Source organism: Carcharhinus amblyrhynchos, chromosome 16 (genome assembly GCF_965287045.1).
Source record: "Carcharhinus amblyrhynchos chromosome 16, sCarAmb.v2.hapA, whole genome shotgun sequence".
NCBI lineage: Eukaryota > Metazoa > Chordata > Chondrichthyes > Carcharhiniformes > Carcharhinidae > Carcharhinus > Carcharhinus amblyrhynchos.
In genome coordinates this window covers 17,564,617-17,587,543 of record NC_137339.1, presented here as the reverse complement: position 1 = coordinate 17,587,543, position 22,927 = coordinate 17,564,617, and the positions used below count along the sequence as shown (strand labels likewise).

Genomic DNA, 22,927 nt, shown 5'->3' with positions numbered 1-22,927 from the left:
TAGAACGATGGGACAAAGTTTAAGAATAATAATCCTTTGTTATAGAGCAGAGATGATGAAAATAAGCATCACTGAGGGTTACTAGTCTATGGAATTCTCTGCTTCTGAGACCAGTGGAGCCTGGATCAATGAATTTATTTAAGACAGAGTTAAATAATTTTTGAAAGACTAAGGAGGGTTAAAGAGGGGCGGGGAGGAAACAGCCACAAAATTAGAGTTGAGACAACATCTAGAGATCATTCATGACCTTATCGAATGGTGGAGTAGATCCAAAGGGCCAAATTGCCTACTCCTGCTCCTTATTCCAAATCTTTTGAATAAAATAGTCAATATAATTATTTCCTGTGGTTCGATTCATATTACAGTTTTGTGAAGGCCCTATGTTAGTGGGTGGTCTGTGTGTGACTGACTGCAAGCCTTACACAATGTCCACAATGCTAACAAGTGCTCTTCAATTGAAGCTCTTTTAAGTATCAAAAGAATTTCAGCAATTCACTTGATAGTTTTGTTTCACTAAGCTTTAGCATTCAGATTGACCTCAAAGCATTCAACGGTTAGTTCCAAACATTAGGTTTTGGTTTGGGCACAAAAGTGTAAGTGCGTGAACACGTTCTAATTTCTCAGTGTACGAGAAGTTGCAAGATGCTGAGAATTCCAAATGCTTCAAGTGTTAGTGATAATGCTTCTATTGTCAGAGTGGGGAGAAATCTGAGCACGTGCACATAAGCAGGTTGAGTTGAGACTAAATCCACATTCTTAACATTAGTTTTCATATGGGGAGGCAGTGGTATTGCCAGAATCCAGAGACCCTGTGTATTGCACTGGGGATGAGTCTGAATCCCGCCATGCCAGATGGTGAATTCAGTAAAAATCTGAAATTAAGAATCTACTCCTGACCATGAAACCATTGTCGATTGTTGGAAAAACCCATCTGGTTCACTAATATCGGTCTGGTCTACATGCGACTCCAGGCCCACTGCAAAATGTGGTCGATCTCTGAAGTGAAGGGCAATTAGGGACGGATAGTAAAAGCTGGGCCAAGCCAGCAATGCCCACATCCCATAAGATGAATAAAAATTTAAATAAATACTGAATCATCCCTTTGAAATGAAGTCACATTACATTGTCTTGGTTGTCGAGAGCTGCAGTTTGTGCGTCCAGAACTTGAAACTGTAGGAGTCAAAAGGCTGTTCGTTCAAACACCACTATAGGACCAGAATACACAATCTAGGCTGAACATTTGATAAGGTGTTGAGAGAATAGTCGCACTTTTGCATTTATTGTCTTTTGGCAAGATGGTAACCAATCTGACCGTTTGAGGAGGTGTTAATAATCCTATATCGCTGTTCAAAGACATGCAGGAAGTTCTGCCTGACATTCTCCACTCAACTAAGAAAACTAACAGACAAAAAAAAAATCAACTGATCGTTTATGAAATTTGCTTCTCGAGGACCTCACTGTGTGGAAACTGGCTGCACCGTTTAACTAAAGGACAGCAGAAATCCAAGATGATTAACTGTGTGTAAAGCAATCTGGGCATCCCAAGGACAGGAGAAGGGGCTACAACAATCCAAGATATTTTAATTGGATCGTGACATCTGGTTGAAATGGAGCAGATTTCAAAACAAATAAACATGAAGTAGCCTTGCTCAGAATGAACTTTGGAACCTGTCCCAGAGACTCTGCCATATATTTCCCCTGATCAGTATAGTTGGACACACTGTAAATAATAAAACATTCTTTTAATCTTTACAAGCTAAACAGTGGGGCTATTCACTGCTTTTAATGGAGTCCAGCTAGGACAGTTCAACAGCCAAGCTTTTTTTTAAAAAAAATCACACTAATAGACCTCAATCTTCTCATTAAAACTATATGAATTTGGTGAGACGGTGAAATTGCAGATGCACTGAAAATAGAGACCAATTTGCTTCCAGGAAAGACTTATGAATGGAGACCAGCTGGCACTCACAAGCTTAATTGCAACTTTTTAAATAGACTACATGTACCAGAAAACAGTAAACCATGTGTTTCAGGACTCAATCGTACTAATTTGCTTTGAGATTAAAAATACTTTTTTTGGTAATTAGTCAGATTTCTTGTGGAAAACCAATAACTATTATTTATATAAAACGCGTATAGTAATTGTCACTAGTTTATCTGCAAAATTGGGGTGGAAAATCAACACCATTGTCAAGATGCTTCTGTAGCCATCATGTGCTGTGAATCATCCATCTGAATGAATGGAAATCATCACAAATGGGCTTCACAATTGGCCAAAATTGCAACAGCAATGTCATTTGGTGGCATAGCTGTTAGCATTGCTGCCTCACAGTGCCAAGGCCAATGTTCGATTCCCGACTTGGATCACTGTCTGTGCAGAGTCTGCACATTCTCCCTGTGTCATAGAATCCTACAGTGCAGAAGGAGGCTATTTGGCCCTTCGAGTCTGCAATGACCACCATCCCACCCAGACCCCATCCTCATAACCCCATGCATTTATCATAGCTAGTCTCTGTCACTAAGGAGCAATTTAGCATTGCCAATCCACCTAACCCGCACAACTTTGGACTGTGGGAGGAAACTGGAGCACCTGGAGGAAACCCATGCAGACATGGGGAGAATGTGCAAACTCCACACAGACAGTGGCCCAAGCCAGGAATCAAACCCAGGTCCCTGGTGGTGAGGCAGCAGTACTAACCACTGTGTCACCATGCCACTGTGTGTGCGTGGGTTTCCTCTGGGTGCCCCAATTTCCTCTCACTGTCCTAAAGATGTGTGGGTTAGGTGGATTGGCCACGCTAAATCGTCTGAGGCTGGAATTTTACTGATTTGCCCGGGGGCGAGCGAGGTGCAAAGAACGGAATTCTCTGTTGGCCTTGGGTGGGATTTTACAAGGCTCATCCAGGAGAGGTTGTAAAAAACTGCACTTAGCGTCAAGGAGATTGGCACTGTAAATACATGGAGTTACGAGGATAGGGCCTGGGTGTGAGTGTTGTCAGTGCAGGCTTGATGGGCTGAAAGTCCTCTTTCTTCACTGCAGAGATTCTACGAGGATAATTATTACAACTGCAGTATTATATTTGCTATTAGGTGATCCAAAAATCGCATATTAAAGTTCAATTGCTCATAGCTGAGCCATTGTACGCTGTCATCTAAAAGAAGAAAAACAGCACTGAGGTATATTAAAAGCGGAAACATAGTGGGCAGGCAGCCACACACGTTTAGATGGGATCTGAGATCCGGAATTCATTTTAAATGGTTATTAAAGATTGGATTTTAAGATTGGTGGTCAAGATCACAAAAGGACATTTCTAAATCTCAGCCTAGCAGAAGCATCATGTTACCTTATTGTTTCTTCAATATAAATAGATCAACTAACAGTTTATGTAGAGAGTGCTGAGGAATGAAATATACATTTTTAGAAATAGAGAGTGAGTAAAAAATGGAGAATCAAGTTTCAAAGATAGCTGAATGAAGCAAGGAAGAACAATAAAAAGTAGCTTATTTACACAGACTCAAAACAGAATGATCTAACCTTTTCATCAATAAATGCTGCATGTTCCTTCCCAAGAAAGTATTCCCCTTTGAATGTGAAACAAAGGAGGTTGAACAATTCTCTATTATGTTCTTTTATTAAACATCTAAGTGGTAACTTTGTCCAATTTATATTAGAGAAGGAAGCATTTATTCTGCCAGCAACTGACAGATGGGGCCAGTGCGTCCCCAGGACTGCTCAATTATTGGAGCCATTAGGCATAACTCAAGATGTAGCTTGTTTTAGATGGTGTGAATTAAAGAAAATACATTTGCCAAAGGAATCCCAGAATTTGAACTGTTACAAATGGCAGCTTTTATTCTTCTTCCTAGGTTGTAGGTTATACACCAAGCCACTCCAGATAGCAAGGTTAGGTCTGAAACTGTCCCTATCGTGAGCAACAGTTGTACAGTACCATATCAACAAATATTTTGTAGCCTATTTAAGGATAATATTTGTGAATATTAAAGATCATGTTCCTACTTTTGTTCCTATCAACCTGAAAGAAAATCTGTTAAAGATGAGTAGTGGTTAGCACTCCTGCCTCACAGCGGACTTGGGTTTGATTCTTGGCTTGGGTCATTGTGTGGTGTTTGTAGTTCTCTGCCTGTCTGCATGGGTTTCCTCTGACAGTCCAAAAGACATGCTGGTTAGATGCATTGGCCATGCTAAATTCTCCCTTAGTGTACCCGAACAGGCAGCTCAGGGATTTTCAGAGTAACTTCATTCATTGCAGTGTTAATGTAAACCTACGAATATTGTGACACTAATAAATAAAAGCAAGATACTGACCAAATCTGAAATAAAAACAGAAAAAGTTGGAAATACTCAGCTTTCCAACTTTTTGGTAGCATGTATGAAGAGGGTAGCAGAGTTTCAGGTCTATGATATTTCATCAGAACGTTAACTGTTTGTCTGTCTCTCTTCAAAAATGCTGTCAGATCCACTAAGCATTTCCGGCATTTTCCTTTAAATTCACTTCCCCCAAGGTGAGTTAAAGTAAATGAAAATTTGACTCTTAACTGGAACGCAAATTGATACATACATGTATCAATACGTGGAGGCAACTTTCTCCTGAAGGATAGTGTAGTTCCCTTGATTCTTTACTCTGCTAAAGTGGTTTTTAAATTTGTAATATTGGATTTTCATTCTGCAGCAATCTCCAATGTAATAAGTTTTCCCATCAGGGTAACTGTCTATTGCAATGAGCATAATGCATTTTATCATTGATTCCATAACTTGCTTCAGCATAATTCCCAGTCATCTTGTTTTAGGAGGGTCCGGAATTTATTTCAGGAAGGGTGAGGGTAAGGGCGAGGGTGGGGGTGAGGGGGGAAAGAGAGGGAGGAGGAGAGGGGTGGTGGGTGGTGTTGGGGGGGGGGGGGGGGATGTTGGTGGGGGATGGAAACAGGGATCAGGATATTTAATTCAATGATCAGCCATGATCAAAATGAATTTTGGAGCTGGTTCAAAAGGTCAAATGGCCTACTCTTGCTTTTAGTTTCTATCCTCCAAGTTGTAAAGTTCATACCATGGAATCTCAGGTCATCATGTACAAAATTCAAACCAATAATCCAATTAGTTACCTTAAGATGCTAATCTGCCACTTCTTGGTGTCCTGATCTCTCATACATCAATGAGGCATCAACAAGACTCTTAATGGCCCTCAAAATTCAAACTCCATGAAATGAGAAACTCAAGGGCATTTAAGACTCAATTGCTTGAACTTTGGGGACTGGTTTGTCAGGGTGTGATGACTGCATATGGACATGGGCCATTGCTGAATGCTGTTAAGCTTTTTTTGTACCAATGTATGTAATTGTTACACCACATCCTATTCAACATAAAGGGTGCAGGTGTGATTGGGGGGTGTGATGGAATGGGACTGGAGGAGAAACATACAAAACAACGTATTCAGTCATACCAGAGGGTGAATGTGGAGTATTTCTGCTCCCCAGTAGCATGTCAAACATTATTACATGCAGAACTGTCCCGAGTGTTGGAACAATTCTGTCTTCCATAATTCATTTCCTAGTGAATTTCAATAATCCTTCTTTTCCTGCTGCGATACAGAAGTTGCCCAACGTATTACATGGATTGTTCTAACTTGTTTCCGCATTATAAAATTAGAAAAATCTTAACATTTCTTAAAGTATAGGCAGATAATCTAAATATGATATGAAAAGGCATTCAAGTAACACTGGGAATTAATTGAACTTGTGTGATGTAAATGTGCAGTTGGAGCACACTGCAGATTATCAATGATGTCGAAATGAGGGCAACAAATGGACACTGTTGGGAGATTTCAACTCTCCTTGTTTTGTATGTTAGTCAGTTGACTACTTGAATTGGTGATTGGGTGGCACAGTGGTTGGCACTGCTACCTCACAGCGCTAGGGGCCTGGGTTCAATTCCAACCCAACATTTCAACCGCAGTTCTTCACGTGTCTGCGTGTGTTTCCTCTGGGTGCTCCCGTTTCTTCCCACAGTCCAAAAGATGTGCAGGTTAGGTGGATTGGCCATGCTAAATTGCTCCTTAGTGTCCCAAGATGCGTCAGTTAGGGGGATTATTGGGTAAGTACGTGGGATAGGGCCTGCATACTAGATGGGCCAAATGGTCTCCTTCTTCACTGTAGCAGTTCTATGATTCTATGAGCATTGAAACTGCTGTAATTCTTGAACTTACAACCTATCATTTACATAATAAAATCAAATTAAATGCTGGAAGTAGATGATATGGAGGTGCAGCATTTCTTACAACGAGCCTCCAATTTTGTGTCAATTTATGTCTCTAACGGAAATGAGAAATGTTCCTCTGAGAGTGTGTGTGTGTGTGTGTGTGTGTGTGTGTGTGTGTGTGTGTGTGTGTGTGTGTGTGTATAATAAATCACATTCCTAAGTTAAGACAATCAGAGACCTGTTGGTGCTTAAATAGTTCATGAGGAGTTGAATGTTACCTTGACATTTACAGCACACCAAAATGTAAAAATTTAGTGTTCAATTTCATAGTGAGCCAGAATCACTGTTCAAAATATGAAATGATTAATTTTAATCTAGTATTCAGCAATGGGATGTTGAGGGTTTGTGCAGTAGCTGCGTTAGTTTTAGGAAAGTGATTACTTCATGTTGTACTGAAGGTAATGTTGACAGTTCCAAACGGATGCACAAGAATACTTGGTTCTCTGTTCTCAGCTACAGCAGTTTTAATGCTGTGAGATAGTGGACCCAATTTTACCATTGCGTTGTGCCTGTTTTCGGGTGTGAAAACTTGGTCAAGTCGGGCACCAGATGAATAGTGTGATCCGTCCCCGCCTTCGCTCCAGTTCCCCAAGGCCCAAAAATAGCCATGATCGGAATCACAATGGCCATTTAAATAAGTTTGCATGCATTTAATTGACTTAATGGGCTGCGTACTCAACCTTATCAGCACTTCCCCCTTTACCACCGCGTTCACCCATCCGGATCAGCGCAAAACAGATGTGCTCCATATAAGTCCAACTAGGGCGCTCCATCAGTGGGGGTTAGCGAGGAGGTAAGTGCCAAACATCCAACAGCTCTCTGCTCGAGATCGCGGGGGGCAGGGGGGAGGTGGGTCCGATGGCTAGCTGCTTGAGATCGGTACGGTGGGAGGGAGAAGGTGGGATCCGCTGCTACTCTGCCTGTGATCAGTGGGAAGAAAAAGGGGTCCACTGCCACTCTGCCTGTGATCAGTGAAGGGGAAGAGACGAGGTGTCTGCAGTCGGTCTGGGTGGTGGGGGGGTTAAGGGGGTCAGTTATATTGGGGATGGGGCAATTTCTGTGGGGGCCATGGGGAGGCATTATCTGGCCCGGGAGCGATGTGGCAGGGGAGCAGCATTCTATCACTTTTTTTTCTGCGCATGCGCGGTTGGAGGCGCCAATCAGAGCAGCAGGATTTCAGGCGCGTTAAGCCCTGCTTCTGCAGCACGATCCAGAATTGCTGATTTTTTTTTTTCAGGCAAAGTGTGAATGGGAGCGCCTGAGAACGGGTCTAAAAGCCGGATCTGAAACAGTCCCAATTTCAAGTCCACCCAGCACTCAGAATCAAAAGGGGGCCCAGCGCGTTCATTCCCTAATATTGAAGGCTTTGACTGAACTTGAGGTACTGGGATTGTTTCCACCAGAACACAGAAGGCTGGAAGGCATTTGAAGAGGAGACTTAATGACCCCGAGTAATAAATTTCAAAATGTTAGCAGGATTGAAAAGTTTTGTAGCAATTTGTTTACACCGGGAGTTGTTTAGATGCACCTCAAGGAGTAGTTGAGACAAAGACAATTTGCATCTATTTGGGGAAAAGTGTATAAACAATCAAACCAGATAAAGGCGCAGGGCTACAGAGAGACAGCAGGGCGATAAGATTTGTTTAGAACTGGTTTGTCAAAATGCTGATACAGGCAAGATAGGCTGAACATTATGCTGTAAACTTCCACAGTTCGATGTTATTTTAAGCTGACATGTGATCACTGTCAAGTTCACATGTTTGCCTGTAGAAGACCATACATGATAGCCAAAAAAATCACATATATTTTCTGTCATTTGCTAAGTGTTGCTTTGTTTTATTCATTCGCAGGATGTGGGTGTTACTGGCTTAAGACAGAATTTATTGCCCATCCCTAATTGCCTTTAAGAAAATGGTGGTGAGCTGCCTTCTTGAACCACTGCAGTCCACATGGCGTAGGTACACCCAGTAAGAAGTCTCACAACACCAGGTTAAAGTCCAATAGGTTTAATTGGTAGCAAAAGCCACTAGCTTTCAGAGCGCTGCTCCTTTGTCAGGTGAGTGGGAGATCTTTTCACAAACAGGGCATATAAAAGACACAAACTCAATTTACAGAATAATGATTGGAATGCGAGTCTTTACAGCTGATCAAGTCTTAAAGGTACAGACAATGTGAGTGGAGAGAGCATTAACCACAGGTTAAAGAGATGTGCATCATCTCCAGACAGAACAATTAGTGAGATTTTGCAAGTCCAGGCAAGTTGTGGGGATTACAGATAATGTGACATGAACCCAAGATCCCAGTTGAGGTCATCCTCATGTGTGTGGAACTTGGCTATCAGTCTCCGCTGCGCTGTTGTATGCTGTGAAGGCCGCCTTGGAGAACATCTTGGGTAAGTGTCCTCCAAGGTGGCCTTCCGACATATGACAGATTTGCAAAATCTCACTAACTGTTGTGTCTGGAGACAATACACATCTCTTTAACCTGTGCTTAATGCTCTCTCCACTCACAATGTCTGTACATTTAAGACTTGATTAGCCGTAAAGACTCGCATTTCAATCATTATTCTGTAAATTGAGTTTGTGTCCTTATACGCCCTGTTTGTGAACAGAACTCCCACTCATCTGACGAAGGAGCAGCACTCCGAAAGCTAGTGGCGTCTGCTACCAAATAAACCTGTTGGACTTAAAACCTGGTGTTGTGAGACTTCTCACTGTGTTTACCCCAGTCCAACACTGGCATCTCTACATCATGTGTAGGTACACCCAAAGCGCTATGTGGGGAAGGAGAGAGTTCCAGGGTTTTAAAACAGTGCCAGTGAACGAATGGTGGCTGTAGTTCCAAATCATGTGTGGCTTGGAGGGGAACTTGCGAGTGCTATGAACCCACACATTCCTGCCCTTGTCCATCTAGGTGATTGAAGTTGTGAGTTTGGAAAGTGCTGTTGAAGGAGCCTTGGTGAGTTGTTGCAGTGCATCTTGTAGATGGCACATACTGCTGCCACTGTGCATTGGTGGTGGAGGGAATGGGGGTGCTAATCACATGGGTTTTGTTCTGGATGGTGTTGTTAGAGTTGCAAGTGAGTATCCCATCACAGTCCAGACTTCTGCCTTATAGATGGTGGACAGGCTTTGGGGAACCAGGAGGTAAATTACTCTCTGCAGAATTTCCAGCCTCATGTAGCCCTAATATTATAAAAATATAATTTCATTAGGCAATACCACTGAATTATGATTTTTTTTCCCCTCTCTGATTCAATTTAGTAATCAAAATAAGAATGGTTAATTTTATGTGACCAGCAATTTTACTGTCAGGAAAATTTTACATGAAAATCCAACCAGTACCTCAAGTATGAGCTAATAAAATAAGTGCAGGGGAAGGGAATCTCAGTCTAAGGGCTCTCACTTTGGGAAGTGGAGTTAGGATGAGATGGAGATCAACCATGTTCAAATGGAATGGTGGAGCATGGGTGGTATGGTGGCACAGTGGTTAGCACTGCTGCTTAACAGTGCCAGGGACCCAGGTTCAATTCTGGCTTGGGTCACTGTCTGTGTGGAGTCTGCATGTCCTCCACGTGTCTGTGTGAGTTTCCTCTGGGTGCTCCGGTTTTCTCCCACAGTCTGAAAAAATGTGGTCAAATGGACTGGCCATGCTTAATTCTCCTTCAGTATACCAGAACAGGGGCCAGAGTGTGGCGTCTAGGAGATTTTCACAGTAACTTCATTGCAGTGTTAATGTGAGCCTACTTGTGACTAATAGATAAACTTTATAAACTAAGAAGCAGGCTGGAAGGGCTGAATTGCCCACGCTCACTCCTAATTCCTGTGTTCCTATTTTGCTTTAGTGCTAATTTTTGACTCAAATCTCATCTACATGACACAAATTTAGCACTGAAGATTAAACTGGCTCACATCAATGCTAAACTTGAAATGAAAATTTACCTTTGAAATAACAGTCCATGATAAGGGTTGCACAATGTCTTTTTCATAGGAGCATTCACAAGAAATAGAAACAAAATTAAGCAATATGGCCCTTGAAGCTTGCACTGCCATCAAACAAAATCATGGCTGATCTTCTATCTCAACTCCACTTTCTGGTCCTCTCCTTATATCCTTGAACCCAAAATTCTAACCAGCTCAATCATGGACATACCCAAAAATAAACTCAATCATGGATATACTTGAAAACTGAGCACCCACAGTCCTCGAAGCTACAGAATTCCAAAGATCCAGCACAGTTGGAGTGCAGGAATGTCTCATCATCTCAGTTCTAAATGGCCAACCCTTCTTCTGAGACAACGACCCTTAGTTCTAGACTTTCACAGAGGGCGAAATCTCACGCATCACACACCCTCGCAACTTCAGCTCAACTTAAAAAAGGTGATGATTGTGCTTATAGCATTCCTACTGCAGAAGGACACTATTCAACCCATCAACAGTAACTTCATTGCAGTGTTAATGTGAGCCTACTTGTGACTAATCATGTCTGCACTGACCACAATCTTACCTAGGCCCTCTCGCCAAGTATTTAGCTTCCTAGTCCCCTCGACAATAAGTGGCAATTTAGCATGGCCAATCAACCTAACCAGCATGTCTTTCAGACTGTGGGAGGAAACTAGAGCACCCAAAGGAAACCCAGACAGACACAGGGAGAATGTGCAAACTCCACACAGACAGTGGCGCAAGCTGGGAATTGAACCTGGATCCCTAGCACGGGAAGGCAGCGGTGCTAATGACTGTGTCACCATGCTGCCCCCTGTGTCCTCAATGTAAATTGTATTATACTCGAAACCAACTCCTAGGAAATTGATGTAAAAGGTAGGAGTTTAATTATAGGATTCAACTGATGATCAAACACACCGAGTTTGTGGTTTATGATGCGTCTCAACCATTTTCTCTAGATTCCTGCCTTTGGCACTGACTTGTTGAATGAATTTGGTGTGTGTGATGAATAAATTGTCTCTCAGTGATTTTTCATTTACTGTGCACGCTTATGTCATAATGAATACAGTAACAAAAAAAAGGTACTCATTAGATTTTCAAATTGTCTACGTTACATTCTACTTGTAAAGTTGTAGTGAAGTTACGGCATGTTTGATGCTTACCATCAAATGTCCAGTGCCCAATGCTCGCTATTCTGGACTGCCACTTGTGGACTGAATCTTTCAGATTAGTGATGTCTTGGCTGTGTGCCACTAGGGTTCCATTCATTTGGTCTAAGTAATTCCACAGATCGCCGGCATGATTATCCAAACCATCCTTGATATAATCCAGGCTGCTTAGCACTCCGCTCAGTTTGCCGCACACACTCTCCATCTCAGCTACCCGCCTGTCAACTTGCGACACTTCCTTCTGGATGTCTCGGGCATTGTGCTTGCAGTTGTGGAGGTCCGACATTATCCGGTGGTTAATTCGTTCCAGATCACCTTTGAGCTCATGGACACGCTTGCCGTTAAACATGAGTTGGGAACCTTGGCTGTTCACTATCTGTTGGATCAGATGAACTTCGTCCGTCATTTTACGCTCGTGTTCGTCCCAAGTTGAATTGGCAAATGCAAAGTCATCAGCATATCTGCTGACAGAATCTTTGATCCCTTTCAGCGTTTTGTTAACAGCGTTTATGTTGATCTTTAGTAAGGTGATTTCTCCCTGCACTGCGCTGGATTCTTCTTCCTCTTTAATCTTTCTATTTATTTCAAACATGGAGTAGTTAAGTTTATTGAGCAGGCCAGAGTTCTTATCCAGCCTTGTCATAATATCTTGGCAGCTTTTCTGGCAATTATCAATATCTGTTTTCAGAATTTCAATGTCACTGATAATTGAGGTACAATCAACAGCACACAGATTCTCCAGAGCCACCAGTCTCCCTTCTAAATTATCTAGGCCTTGATTGGTTTTTGTTTTAATTGTGGCAATCTCCGTTTCCAGCATGGGGATTACCTCTCCCTCAAGGTTGGCAGGTATTGACACATTGCTCAACTCCTCCACAATAATGGTGACCCGGCCTTCGATGTCCTTCAGCTTATCATGCAGGAGAGTCTTCATGCCATCCAGCTCAGTTCCAAGATGTCCCTTCACATTGTTCTCTATCAACAGACAGTTTTCCTCTATGCTCCTCTCCGTGGCATTGATTTTAGCCTCAATGTCATCCAGCCTACTATCGTAGATATTTTCCACATGAATGCTGGAGAACTGGGGCAGCTCGCTCTCAAACCGGGTCTTAAATGATATTTGATAGTCAGCAATTTCTTGCAGGTTCCGTTCCAGAGCATTTACTTTTTCTGATAGGTATTTAACAGTGTCACAGCAATTTTCAGTGACAGCCAATCCATCAATTTGGGTTTGTAGGTTGTTAATCTCCTTCTTTAGGTCAGATTCTTTCCCATCTATCATTCCTTCAATTCTTTGATTTATTTCCTTCTGTTCTTCACACTGTTGTTGCACCAACTTTACTTTATAATCACAGACAGTTTCTACATCAGTGAATTTGTTTTCAAAACCATCCAGTAGGTCAGCTCTGAACTTGGTTAGCTTGTCATCTATGTAGCTATCAAGGAAATCCACAGTTGCTAAAGGTGAAGGGGGCCTGTTGGCTTCCAGAAGTTGCCTGATCTGGCCATCATGGCCTATTACCATCCCATGAACTTCGTCAAGCAGATCACTCTTTGTTTTCAGGACATCCTTGACCTCTGTCACTTTGGCCACCAAGTCTCCCATTGCTGGTTTACTCAAGTTTTCCAGGCCACTGGTTATATGCCCAAAGCCTACTATGGAATCTGGGTATTTTAGATTATTCAACAACGACACAATCATTTTATTGGTGTCTTCCTGAATTGATAGCCTGAGACTGTCACTGATTCCACTCACCATGGATTGGAGTCTCTCAAACGATTGAGAGAAACGTCGCATTTCATCTTCCAAACGGTCTATACGTTCTCCATAGATATCTGGAGCTTTGGGACCTAGGAAGGATGAAAATTAGCAGATTAGTGCATTATGCAATTTAAATACATAGAGGGCTACATAATCTTATAGCGGTCTATTAAATAATGAGGAGCATAGATCAGCTAGATAGTCAATATCTTTTCTCAAAGGGAGGGGAATATAAAACTAGAGGGCATAAGTTTAAGTTGGGAGGGGAGAGATACAAAAGGGTCCAGAGGGACAATTTTTTCACACAGAGGATGGTGAGTGTCTGGACTGAGCTGTTTGAGGCAGTAGTAGAGCTGGGTATAATTTTGTCTTTTGAAAAGTATTTAGGCAGTTACATGGGTAGGATGGATATGGAGGGGTGTGGGCCAAACACGGGCAATTGGGACTAGCTTAGGGGTTTAAAAAAAGGGGCGGCATGGACACACTGAGCCGAAGGGTCTGTTTCCATGCTGTAAACCTCTGTGATTTATGACTCTAAATACAAGTTGAGATAAAAATCTGAAATTATTGTAGTGCTATTTAACATCAGCTCTGTATAGTTATCAATAGAAGACTCTGATCTAACCGTTGTGTTCCACAAAGACTCAGAACCTAAGCCAAGCTAAGTGACATAAATTAAGTATTAAGCTGTTACTACTCACAAGTGACCTGAAGGACAATTATGATGAGTTGCTAACTTGGCCTATCTTTTTAAGGCCACTTTTCAGCCAAGAAGGAATCCAAATATATCCCAAGGTCAATCAATATTATCATGGAATGTGGACTGCACTGACTGGGCCAGCATTTATTGCCGATCCCTAATTGCCCTTGAGAAGGTGGTGAGCTGCCTTCTTGAATCTCTGCAGTCCGTGTGGTGTAGATGCACCCACAGTGTTGTTAGGGAGAGAGTTTCAGGATGTAGAGATAGACATGGCTGAATCAGCAGTGATATATTTCCAAGTCAGGATGTTGAGTGACTTGGAGGGGAACTTTCAGGCAGTGGTGTTCCCAGATATCTGCTGCTCTTGTCTTTCTAGATGGTGGTAGTCGTGGGTTTGAAAAGTGCTTTCTAAGGAGCCTTGGTGAGTTCCTGCAACCCATCTTATAGGTAAGTGGTGGAGGGATTGAATGTTTGTAGAAGGGGTAACAATCAAGCAGGCTGCTTTGTCCTGGTTGGTGTCGAACCTTTTGAGTGCTATTGGAGCTGCACTCATACGGGCAAGTGGAGAGTACTCCATCACACCCCTGACTTGTGCCTTATCGAATGACTTATACACTTTCAGCTCCAAGTCAGAAACCCCCTGTCCTTCCTCACCGCTCACTGTTCACCTCCCACACAACTTGTCACAGTCACCAATACCAATCCATAATCCCTTCCTTATTATTCATGACAATAAAGAATGAGATCATTACTTTATTTATGTCTAATACTCTAGGATAAGACTGTGAATGAGTTAGAAACTTTTATAATGATGGACAGAAATTAAAGAGCATCTGTTTTGCATAACTGTTTAAATATTCATAGTAACATCTTAACCAGCAATGGAGAACATCTGAGTCACATTCTTAATTTATAATCTGTCAGAGCTTTTGGTCCTGCTCATTTATTTGGATGTGGAAATCAAACCTTGGAGTCAGATAATCTGGCAACAGAAGTGTTGTTATTGCAGGGAAGATTCTCCCACAAATGTTGCCTTCAGAGGAATATCAGTGATTTACCTGGTGGCACAGTGATTAGCACTACTGCCTCACAGCGCCAGGGACCTGGATTCAATTCCTGGCTTACATCACTGTGCAGAGTCTGCATGTTCTCCCTGCGTATGGGTAGGTTTCCTCCAGGTACTCCGGTTCCTTCTCACAATCCGAAAGATGTGCTGGTTAGGTGCATTGATTATGCTAAATTCTCCCTCAGCGCATCCGAACAGGGTGCCTGAGTGTAGCGACCAGGGGATTTTCACAGTAACTTTATTGCAGTGTTAATGTAAGCCTACTTGTGACACTAATAAATAAGCTTTGAACTTTTGGGTGGCTTGTGACCATTGCTTAATGTTTTTGTGATGGTATTACCATGTTTACGTAAAAACAGTTTTCTATAAAATGTGTAACGGTTAAAAGTTTTACCCTGGGGGTAAAATTACTCTTGGGTTTTGGTGTAAAATGCATAAGTGCTATTTCAGATGCTATCAGTTTAGTTTACTTTCCAAAAATCAATGGAAATGTGTAAAATGGTCTGCCAATTTGCTATTGGCGATTTTGTTTAAGAACATAAGAACTAGGAGCAGGGATAGGCCATCTGGCCCCTCGAGCCTGCTCCACCATTCAATAAGACAATGGCTGATCTTTTTGTGGACTCAGCTCCTGCCCGCTCACCATAAGTAAGCTACCCTCAACTGCTTCACTGAGCAGGGAATTCCTCCTCAAGTCAGTCCTAAATCTGCATCCCTTTATTTTGAGGCCACGTCCCCTAGTTCAAGTTTCACCCTCCAGTGGGAACAACCTTTCTAGAATGCCCAAGATCGACTTCATTCCGCAAATCTTCCTTCTTGCTTCCTAAATGCATTTAAGTTGTTATGCATCAACAATCAAATGAAATCAGAGCGTTTCTCCCTCTGGAGTTTTAAGGGGAATACTGTAAAGCCTGGGATATATCGATGAACAGTCAAGCACGTCTATTCTTTATTCATGTTTTATCCAAAGAAAGCAGAATTGCCCCAACTGCTTGTCTTATAGGATTTCTTAGTAAATACGCAGAGTTTCTAACTTAATAACCTAGAATTTCCTTAACATTTATATAAGAATTACAGTGCATATAAGGCATAATGGGTGGCACAGTGGTTAGCACTGCTGCCTCACGGCAAAAAGTCTGACCACACCTGGTGCCTCACAGCACCAGGGACCTGGGTTTGATTCCCAGGTTGGGTCGCTGTCCGTGTGGAGCTTGCACGTTGCCTGCCTCTGGGCGCTCCGGTTTCCTCCCACAGTCTAAAAATGCGCAGGTTAGGTGAATTGGCCATGCTAAATTATCCCTTGGTGTTCCGGGATGTGTAAGTTAGAGGGATCAATGGGATAAATATGTGGGAGTTACGGGGATATGGCCTAAGTGGGATTGATGGGCTGAATGGCCTCCTTCTGCACTGTAGGACTTCTATGATTCCTATGATGCTGATTGAAATCAGCAAAACCCCTCGTTCGATAATGCTCTTTCACCTCATCATGCAAAACATGGAAGAATTCCTAAGTTTCCTGAACATACGCCCCTTACAAACAGGCTGTAAAATTACACCTGAAACTTTAGGTGCAGTAAATTTCAGTCGCTTTTCTTTTAATCAATTTTTAAAATTCAATTTGTTTCTCATGAACGAGGATGACAATGTATGTTTGAATGCATTTTTACGGTAGAAAAATGGGTTACATGAAAAACTGACAGTTTCATGATTATGTTTTCTTAAACGTGTTCATTGACATTAATGATCAACATAAAGAGTGGTTTGGTGATGACAAACATTAACTATCATACATGAAGATGGACTTAAAGAAAGAATTGTCTTAAGTGACACATTTTCTTCAAGCTCATTAATGCTGCTCTCTGTACTTAACTTTCTAATACATTCTAAATGAGATTCTCTGGAAACTTCACAAGGAAATTTTAGTATTGTGACACCGGGGGTGGGATTTGCTGCCCTACCCCGTGACGTGTTTTTGTGATAGTGGAGGCAACCTGTCATTGGTCAATGGTGGAATCTTCCAGTCCCGCTGCTACCAATGGGGTCTCCTGTTGTTTGCACCCTCTTCTGCCAGGGACTGGACAATCCATCCCACTGTAGAAAAACCCCACCCATGGCGGCACAGCACTGCTACCTCACAGCCCCAGGGACTCGGGTTTGATTCCTGGTTTGGGTCACTGTCTGAGCAGAGTCTGCACTTTCTCCCCATGTCTGCGCGGATTTCCTTAGGGTGCCCCAGTTTCCTCCCACACTCCGAAAGACTTGCTGTTTAGGTGCATTGGCTCTGCTAAATTCTCCCTCAGTGTACCCAAACATGCGCCAGAGTGCGGCAACTAGGGGATTTTCACAGTAACTTCATTGCAGTGTTGATATAAGCCTAATTGTGATACTAATAAATAAACTTTAAATTCCAGATCAATGTTTAAACAACAATATGTGGGTTAGGTTGGGTGGCTATGCTAAATTGCTCCTTCATGTCAGGGCATTGGTGGGGTAAACAGGTGGGGTTATAGAGATAGGGCCTGGGTAGGATTGTGGTTGGTGCAGACTTGTTGGGACAAATGGGCTCCTTCTGCACTGTGGGGTTTCTATGATTCTTCTACGATTCTAAAATGTTCCCATTAAATTTGTACATATCACTGTGAATACTAGATCTATAGATCTTACAGTTTTGACTGGCACAGTAATTAGCACTGCTGCCTTACAGTACCAGGGACCCAGGTTCGCTTCCTGGCTTGGGTCACTGTCTGTGTGGACTTTGCACATTCTCCCCATGTCTGTGTGGACTTCATTTTCCATGGTGCTCCATTTTCCTCCCATAGTCCAAAATGTGCGGGTTAGGTGCATTGGCTATGCTAAATTGTCCCTTAGTGTCAGGGGACTAGCTAAGGTAAATGCACGGGGTTATGGGAAGAGGGCCTGGGTGGGATTGTGGTTGGTACAGACTCAATGGGTCAAATGGCCTCCTTCTGCACTGTAGGGATTCTGTGATTCTATGACTGTAGATTTATACAGCACTGAGGAACTAACAGTAAAGAGAGTCCAACTGCATTCAGATTAACAAGGGAGATGTAGCAGACGCGCTTGATGAATTGAGGAACCCAACCTCACTTGATTGTCTTGTTTTAAGCTTATTGCAGATTAACAAAATATATGTTAAAGTTCAAGTCAGGAAAGACCAGATAACTCCAGTGCTTTACAATTTCGATTAGCCTCAGGCTTCTAACACAGCTAGTAGAGCATTTCAGACCTCCGTGGAACAAAAAGTAGACTATAACAAAAATCCGTGAATGAAAGTAAAACTTACCATAATAACCCTTCCTGGCTCCAGGGTGTGACGGCACAAGTTCTGGCAATCCGGTGGGACCTTCCAGGCATGAGTCACCAGAATATCCTGGACAACATCTCCATTCTAATTCCGTCACGGTCTTGTATCCAATTTTATATTTAGGTTTGTAAAAGGTCCGATACCTGTGTAGAGAATTGGATTATTTTTGATCAATGAACAGCTATTTACAGTCTGGGAGCGAAGAAAATTAGTTAAAATGAACGTGCGCCTTTCAGTACGACCGTGATTTACAACAGTGTGTTAGGTATTGTGTCTCAGTGTATGCGGATTACTGGAAGTGATGTCCCGGGTCGCTAGCATGGGAAAATGTCAGAGTGAAAGGAGCAGCCTGTAAATGAATACACCTTGTAAATAAAATTCTCGTTAGTTTTAACCCTCTGTGCTTCCGAGTGTCTACACCACAATACACAACACCAGAACTGGATGCAAGGACATTGAACGGCGCTTGCTAGCCGCCCAGAGAGAGAAAAACATTAACACAAAGTCAGAAAGGACTCAGAAGAAAAGCTCTTGCGGTGGGACAGTGGTTAGCACGATTGCTTCACAACTCCAGCGACCTCGGTTCGATTCCCTGCTTGGGTAACTGTCTGTGTTCACATTCTCCCCGTGTCTGTGTGAGTTTCCTCCCACAGTCCAAAGGAGTGCAGGTTAGGTTGATTGGCCGTGCTAAATTACCACTTAGTGTCCTGGGCTGTGTAGGTTAGAGGGATTAAAGACATGCTGGCTGGGTGCATTGGCCAAGCTAAATTCTCCTTCAGATGACCTGAACAGGCCTCAGAGAGTGGCGAGTGGGGGATTTTCACAATCGAGAGCATAATTCATAGAATCATAGAACCCTACAGTACAGAAAGAGGCCCTTCACCAAACACAATCCCACCCAGGCCCTGCCCCCGTATCCCTACATATTATACTCACTAATTCCTCTAACCTATGCATCCCTGGACACTAAGGGGCAATTTCTTCGCATGGCCAATGAACCTAACCCACACATCTTTGGACTGTGGGAGGAAACCCACACAGGCATGAGGAGAATGTGCAAACTCCACACAGATAGTGACCCAAGCTGAGAATCAAACCCAGGACCCTAGAGCTATGAAGCAGCAGTGCTAACTACTGTACTACTGTGCTGCCCAATTGAGTAACAATCTTCCACAGAGCAATTACTGCGCTGGGACTGTTTAAAAGAAGCTCAGATTATGACTTCATTTAAACAGGAAAAGCAAAGTGGCTGCTGAAGACATGTTGCAAAATGTGCCTACAGGGAATCTTCATGCGGAGAATAATGGCAGGAATTTACAGCACTGTGGGACCCTTCGAGGTAAATGTGGAGCAATGGGGCTCCTATATTAAGCATTTTGACTATTTTACGCAGGCAAACAAAATAGCAAAAAATATTCGGGTGTGCACCTTCCTGAGTGTGATGGAGTGGGGAAGAAATTTCAAGCTGCTCAGAAGTTTAGCGCAACCGGAAAAGCTAGACACTAAAACATACAAACAAATTGCAAGGATTCTGCAAGCATTCTATTCACCGAAGCATTTGGTTACTACACAGCACTTCATATTCCACAAAAAACATCAAGATGAAAGGGAATCAGTTGCGCAACTTGTGGCTGTATCAGAGTATTGTGAATGTAGTGATGTGCTGAGTGATACAATTTGGGACCGATTAGTCTGTGGTCTGCGAAATGAAGCAATACAGAAATGGTTGCTAATCAAGAGTAACCTTACCCTGAAAAAGGCCATGGAAATTGTTGTTTCAATGCAGCTGGCTGCCAAAGAAAGTCAGTAACTGAGCTTAAATGCTCGGATACACAAAATGTCAGCTGAATCAACATTTAAGAATTTCGAAACTCATACATGTCATGGATATACGAAGCCAGGGAAGTCAGTTGCGGAATGCATCATAGAATCCCTGCAGTGCGGAAGGAAGCCGTTCAGCTCATTGAGCCTGGATCAACAACAATCCCACATGGGCCCTGCCCCCATAACCCCCCATGTTTAACATGCTAATCCCCCTGACACTAAGGGGCAACTTAGCCTGGTCAATGTCCTCTAACCTGCACATCTTTGGGGCGTGAGAGGAAACTGAAGCACTCAGGGGAAACCCATGCAGACACAGGGTGAATGTGAAAACGTCACACAGTCACCCCAGGTCAGAATTGAACCCGGGTCCTGGGTGCTGTGAAGCAGTAGTGCTAACCATTGTGCCACCGTGCCGCCCTTTGCTGGTGCAAAGATGTAGCAGTTGTGGAACAAAGGTCATACAGAGCATGCCTTCTGGAAGAAAAATCAAGCTATGAGCAAAGAAAATAAGAACAAACAAAAGCACATAAAAACAGACTAAAAGAGTTTTTATGCTGTGCAAAAGGGCTGAGAGAAATGAAGTGACTCAGTCTGAGGATGAATTATCACTGAATGTGCAAGCCATTGCTGGTGCCACAGATAGATGCTGGGTCACTCCATTGTTGGATGGATGGAAGTCGACACTGGGGCAGCAGTCTTACTGATGCCAGAGAGACTGTATATAGGGAAAGATTTTGGCATATTCTCTTAAAGGCTTCATAATACTGTTGAAGACGTACACAGGTGAAGTGCTTCCACTGAAGGGCTGCATTGAGGTGGTTGTGCAATTTAATGAGCAAATAGCAGATTTGTCTTTACATGTAGTGAAGGGCAACTAACTCGCATTGATGGGTTGAACATGGTTAGAAAAGATTCGATTGACCTGGGCCGAAGTCGATACGATGACTAATGGAGAATCAGACCTCACGAAAATTCTAAAGAAACACATGAATGTGTTTGACGGAAAACTGGGAAGCATCAAAAGACATCACCATTAAATTGAAGATTAAGGCCAAGCAAAATGCTTGAGGCAATGTCAGTAGCGTATACTATCAGGTCGAAGTGGAGGTGGACTTGGAATGACTGGCGAAGATTCTTTTTTAAAAAAGGAGGCCAACATTTTAGCAAAGTTGACCTGAGCCAGGCATACTTAGAGATGAATGTAGACCAGAAGTCACAGGAACTTCTGACAATTGTGACACAAAGGTTTGTTTTGGTACCAAAGAGATTGCCATTTGGAATCACATCAGGTCTGGCATTGTTTTAAGCAGCACTGGATCAGATCCTGAGTGGATCCAGTGCTTTCCAGACATAGAACATAGAACCCTACAGTGCAGAAACAGGCCCTTCGGCCCATCGAGTCTGCACCGACCACAATCCCACCCGGGGCCCTATCCCCATATCCCTACACGTTTACCCACTAATTCCTCTAACCTACACATCCCAAGACACTAAGAGGCAATTTTAGCATGGCCAATCAACCTAACCCACACATCTTTGGACTGTGGGAGGAAACCGGAGCACCTGGATGAAACCGACACAGACACAAGGAGAATGTGCAAACTCCACACAGACAGTGACCTGAGCCGGGAATCGAACCCAGGTCCCTGGAGCTGTGTGCTACTATGCCGTCCATCCTAGTCACTGGAAGAGATCAAGAGGAACATCTTCAGAATTTGGATGCCACTCTTCAGAGATTGGACTGAAAGTCCGCAAGGGAGAGTGTGAGTTCTTCCAGTTTTCCATTGAGTATTTGGGACATGATGTGGAGGTGCCAGCGTTGGACTGGAGTGGGCACAGTAAGAAGTCTCACAACACTGAGTTAAAGTCCAACAGGTTTATTTGGAATCACGAGCTTTTGGAGCACTGCCCCTTCATCAGGTGAGTGGAGAGGTGGGTTTCATAAACATGGCATAAATAGGCAAAGACACAATTGAAGATAATGGTTGGAATGTGAGTTTTTACAGATAATCAAGTCTTTGCAGGTAGAGACAGTGCAAGTGGAGAGAGGTTAAAGAGATGTGAATTGTCTCAAGCCAGGACAGTTAGTAGGATTTGGGACATGTGATTGATGCCATGGACCTTTACAAATCTTTAAAATGAATGCTATCACAGAGAAACATGCACCTCAGATTATTAACCAGTTGCGATCATTCCTAGGATTATTTAATGACTATGGAAAATTTATTTCAAATTTAGCAACTATTTTAAACCTATTGCATAACCTTTCGGGCCAAAACAAGAAGTGGAAGTGGTCAGATCAATGCTTGCATGCGAGCCAAGGAGGCACTGCTCACATCTGAAGCCCTTACACATTTTGACCCTACCCTACCCCAACAGTTGGTCTTATAGAGGTTTACACCGTGGAAACAGGCCCTTCGGCGAGACTGTAAAACCCTTCTCACTGTCTTTGTGTCTTGAACATTGCGAAAAGCTGAAAGCAACTACACACAAATCGAAAGGGAGGCCTTCAGGATTATTTTTGGAGTAAAGAGATTCCATCAATTCCTGCACGGAAGAAAGTTTACCCTGTTGATGGACCATTGTCAATCGACAATGGTTACAACCAATGCAAAGAAGATGGCAGGTGTTTGCCATAAACCGTTTTGTGAGTGATGACCTCCAATCTGTCTGACTTATCGATTATTGTTCAAGTTACATAGTTTGAAATTGTTGGGAATGTCAATTTAAAAGGGGGAGTAATGTTATGCATTTATATTGGATCTTAATAATACATGTTGTCACCGGGAAAGATATCACAGGTCAGGATACTTCCAGAGTGATGAAGCAATCTGCAGTGAGCACGCTTTGTAAATAAAGCTCTGTT

The 22,927-nt window shown here is 42.8% G+C and overlaps 1 protein-coding gene across 1 annotated transcript in view; it reads right to left on the bottom strand.

The window, feature by feature from the left end:
• The window catches only part of emilin3b (elastin microfibril interfacer 3b), a 52,765-nt gene that overhangs the window by 20,342 nt on the left and 9,496 nt on the right, over positions 1-22,927 (bottom strand). Inside the window, exons 3-4 of the mRNA XM_080204766.1 lie at positions 18,217-18,380; positions 11,379-13,235 (exon numbers count right to left, since the gene is read on the bottom strand). Coding sequence (XP_080060892.1) covers positions 11,379-13,235; positions 18,217-18,380 — 2,021 coding nt within the window. The remainder of the gene's footprint in view (positions 1-11,378; positions 13,236-18,216; positions 18,381-22,927) is intronic.